Below are 2,143 nucleotides of genomic sequence, written 5' to 3'. Positions count from 1 at the left end.
ATATTTTCATTTTCTATACACCATAAAATGTTGACTCTTTTTGAGCTATTTACGGACATTCTCAGTTTTAAATTGTTATAGTTTTTTTTTCTATAATGACGCGGGCTACGGCGATGTCGTGTGCTCGGTGCTAGTCCGGTCGCAGATTTGCTGGTACTTAGTGTGGACGTAGGAAAAACACTCGCAATTAATGATAAACAACACAACTCAATGATAAAGTTGAAGTCCGCGGGGGACTTTTATTTGTAATAGAACAGGAATAACGTATATAGTTATGGCGGCATTATGATACGATATCCTATAATGATGACACTTTTACGAAAACGGAGGGTTGTCGTTCGACAGTCGGTGGACGAGAGAGCGAGATGCCGGCGGCTGGTACTCGTTTTGCGCGACTGGCCTTCCCCTCCCGTCATGTGCCCTTGTGGTTCGGTGGGAGAGTTGGCGTTGTCGTGCTATAGCCCGTGGTGGTGGTTGACGACAGCGTAGACCGGTCGCTGCTTAACCTGTAGCGCGTCAATAAATATCACTATATAATACTTTGTTTGTTTGGTAAAAAAGTGTAAAAATGCAATACAAGACCCCTGATATATTGTTACAATAGCAGTTAAAAAAAATTAAAAATACATTAGCACAATTTTTTTTTTTATAATCATTTAAAGATCGATTTTGACAATATTTTAATAATTATAATATAAAATTGAATAATTATTTTGTAGTTAAAAATGTATATATTAATACATATTAAGAACCTAGAATAATTATTTTAGTTATTTTGTTGTGATTGCGGAATATTATTCGTGGGTACTTGACACTTTTAAAGTATACTTTTATATATTATCAATGATAGTATCACGGTATGTTGTTGATGTATAAGTATCTAATGGATATTGTGATATGATTAATTTGGGAATTTATTATAGGTATTTATTATAGGTCAATTTTTTTTTTAATACATTAGATAGGTATATAATATTTCTTACACCTAGACTGACATACCGTCTCCGATCAGAATCGTTTTTCTTATATAATGATATTATATCATTGAATTCAAATTTAATACCATACATTAGGTATACAGCGACCCACTTGTACAGGCTGTACAGCAGAGCCACATTCACTTGTCCACCTTTATTTTTTGTAACTTATTAATATAATAAACATTTTGCTGTAAAAAATATATTTGAAATAGCCATGAACTGCTATATAATTAAGATATATTTATAATTTATCAAATTGATAAATTACAACAATATTATAATCTAATAACTAATTTGTTTTAGATCGTTAATCAGAGTTAAATAACAAATAAATAAATATAATGGCAGTACACAAAGAAGAAGTTGTAATATCAGGTATCGGTGGATTGTTTCCAGAAAGCAATAATATAACTGAGTTAAGCGATTTGTTATTCCAAAAAAAAAATGGAGTAACTATTGATTCAAGGAGATGGAAACCAAGTATATAGACATTTTTACTACGACAAAAAATTTTATTTAATTAAAAAAGGATTTTTTTTATAGATAAACTAGGTGCATTTAGTGGAACTGGAAAAATTAAAAATATCGATACATTCGATTCCACATTCTTCAGGGCTCATCCAAAACTTGCTCAAGTTATGGATACAATGACAAAAATATGCTTAGAAAGATCAATAGAAGCGATTATCGATGCCGGTTTGAGTCCAGCAGACTTGCATGGAACAAATACAGGAGTATTTCTGGGATCTGCAATAAGTGAAACGGAATTGTCAGCCGTAAATAGCGATTCATTTGTAGGATTTGTGATGTTAGGTAGTAGTAGAACAATGCAAGCAAACCGACTTTCTTTTCTTCTCAATTTGACAGGTAAAAAACTTTGTAAATAATAAATAAGGAATAATTATTATAATAAAATAAAAAAAAAATGTGTAATAAATAAAATTTAGGACCTAGTTTTACCATGGACGGAGGATGGATTTGTGGCTCCGATGGTTTGAAAAAAGCAAAAGAAATGATTGAAAATGGTTTATTATCATCTGCGATTGTCGGGGTTACTAATCTCACACTTCGACCAGAATTACAATTCCCATTTCAGGTTTAAATAGATTAACAAAGTAATCAAACTAAACCATTCAGTTCTGACGTAAATATATATTTTTTGA

The 2,143-nt window shown here is 31.5% G+C and overlaps 1 protein-coding gene across 1 annotated transcript; it reads left to right on the top strand.

The window, feature by feature from the left end:
• Window positions 1-1,321: 1,321 nt before the first annotated feature.
• Window positions 1,322-2,082, top strand: LOC115033777 (fatty acid synthase-like). The gene is made up of 3 exons (XM_029487694.1): window positions 1,322-1,460; window positions 1,524-1,847; window positions 1,928-2,082. Exons 1-3 carry the CDS (start codon window positions 1,322-1,324, stop codon window positions 2,080-2,082), a joined length of 618 nt encoding a protein of 205 aa, XP_029343554.1.
• The last annotated feature ends 61 nt before the right edge of the window (window positions 2,083-2,143 follow it).

The sequence above is a fragment of the Acyrthosiphon pisum genome, chromosome A1 (assembly GCF_005508785.2).
Source record: "Acyrthosiphon pisum isolate AL4f chromosome A1, pea_aphid_22Mar2018_4r6ur, whole genome shotgun sequence".
Classification (NCBI taxonomy): Eukaryota; Metazoa; Arthropoda; class Insecta; order Hemiptera; family Aphididae; genus Acyrthosiphon; species Acyrthosiphon pisum.
This window is presented reverse-complemented; position numbering and strand designations above follow the sequence as displayed.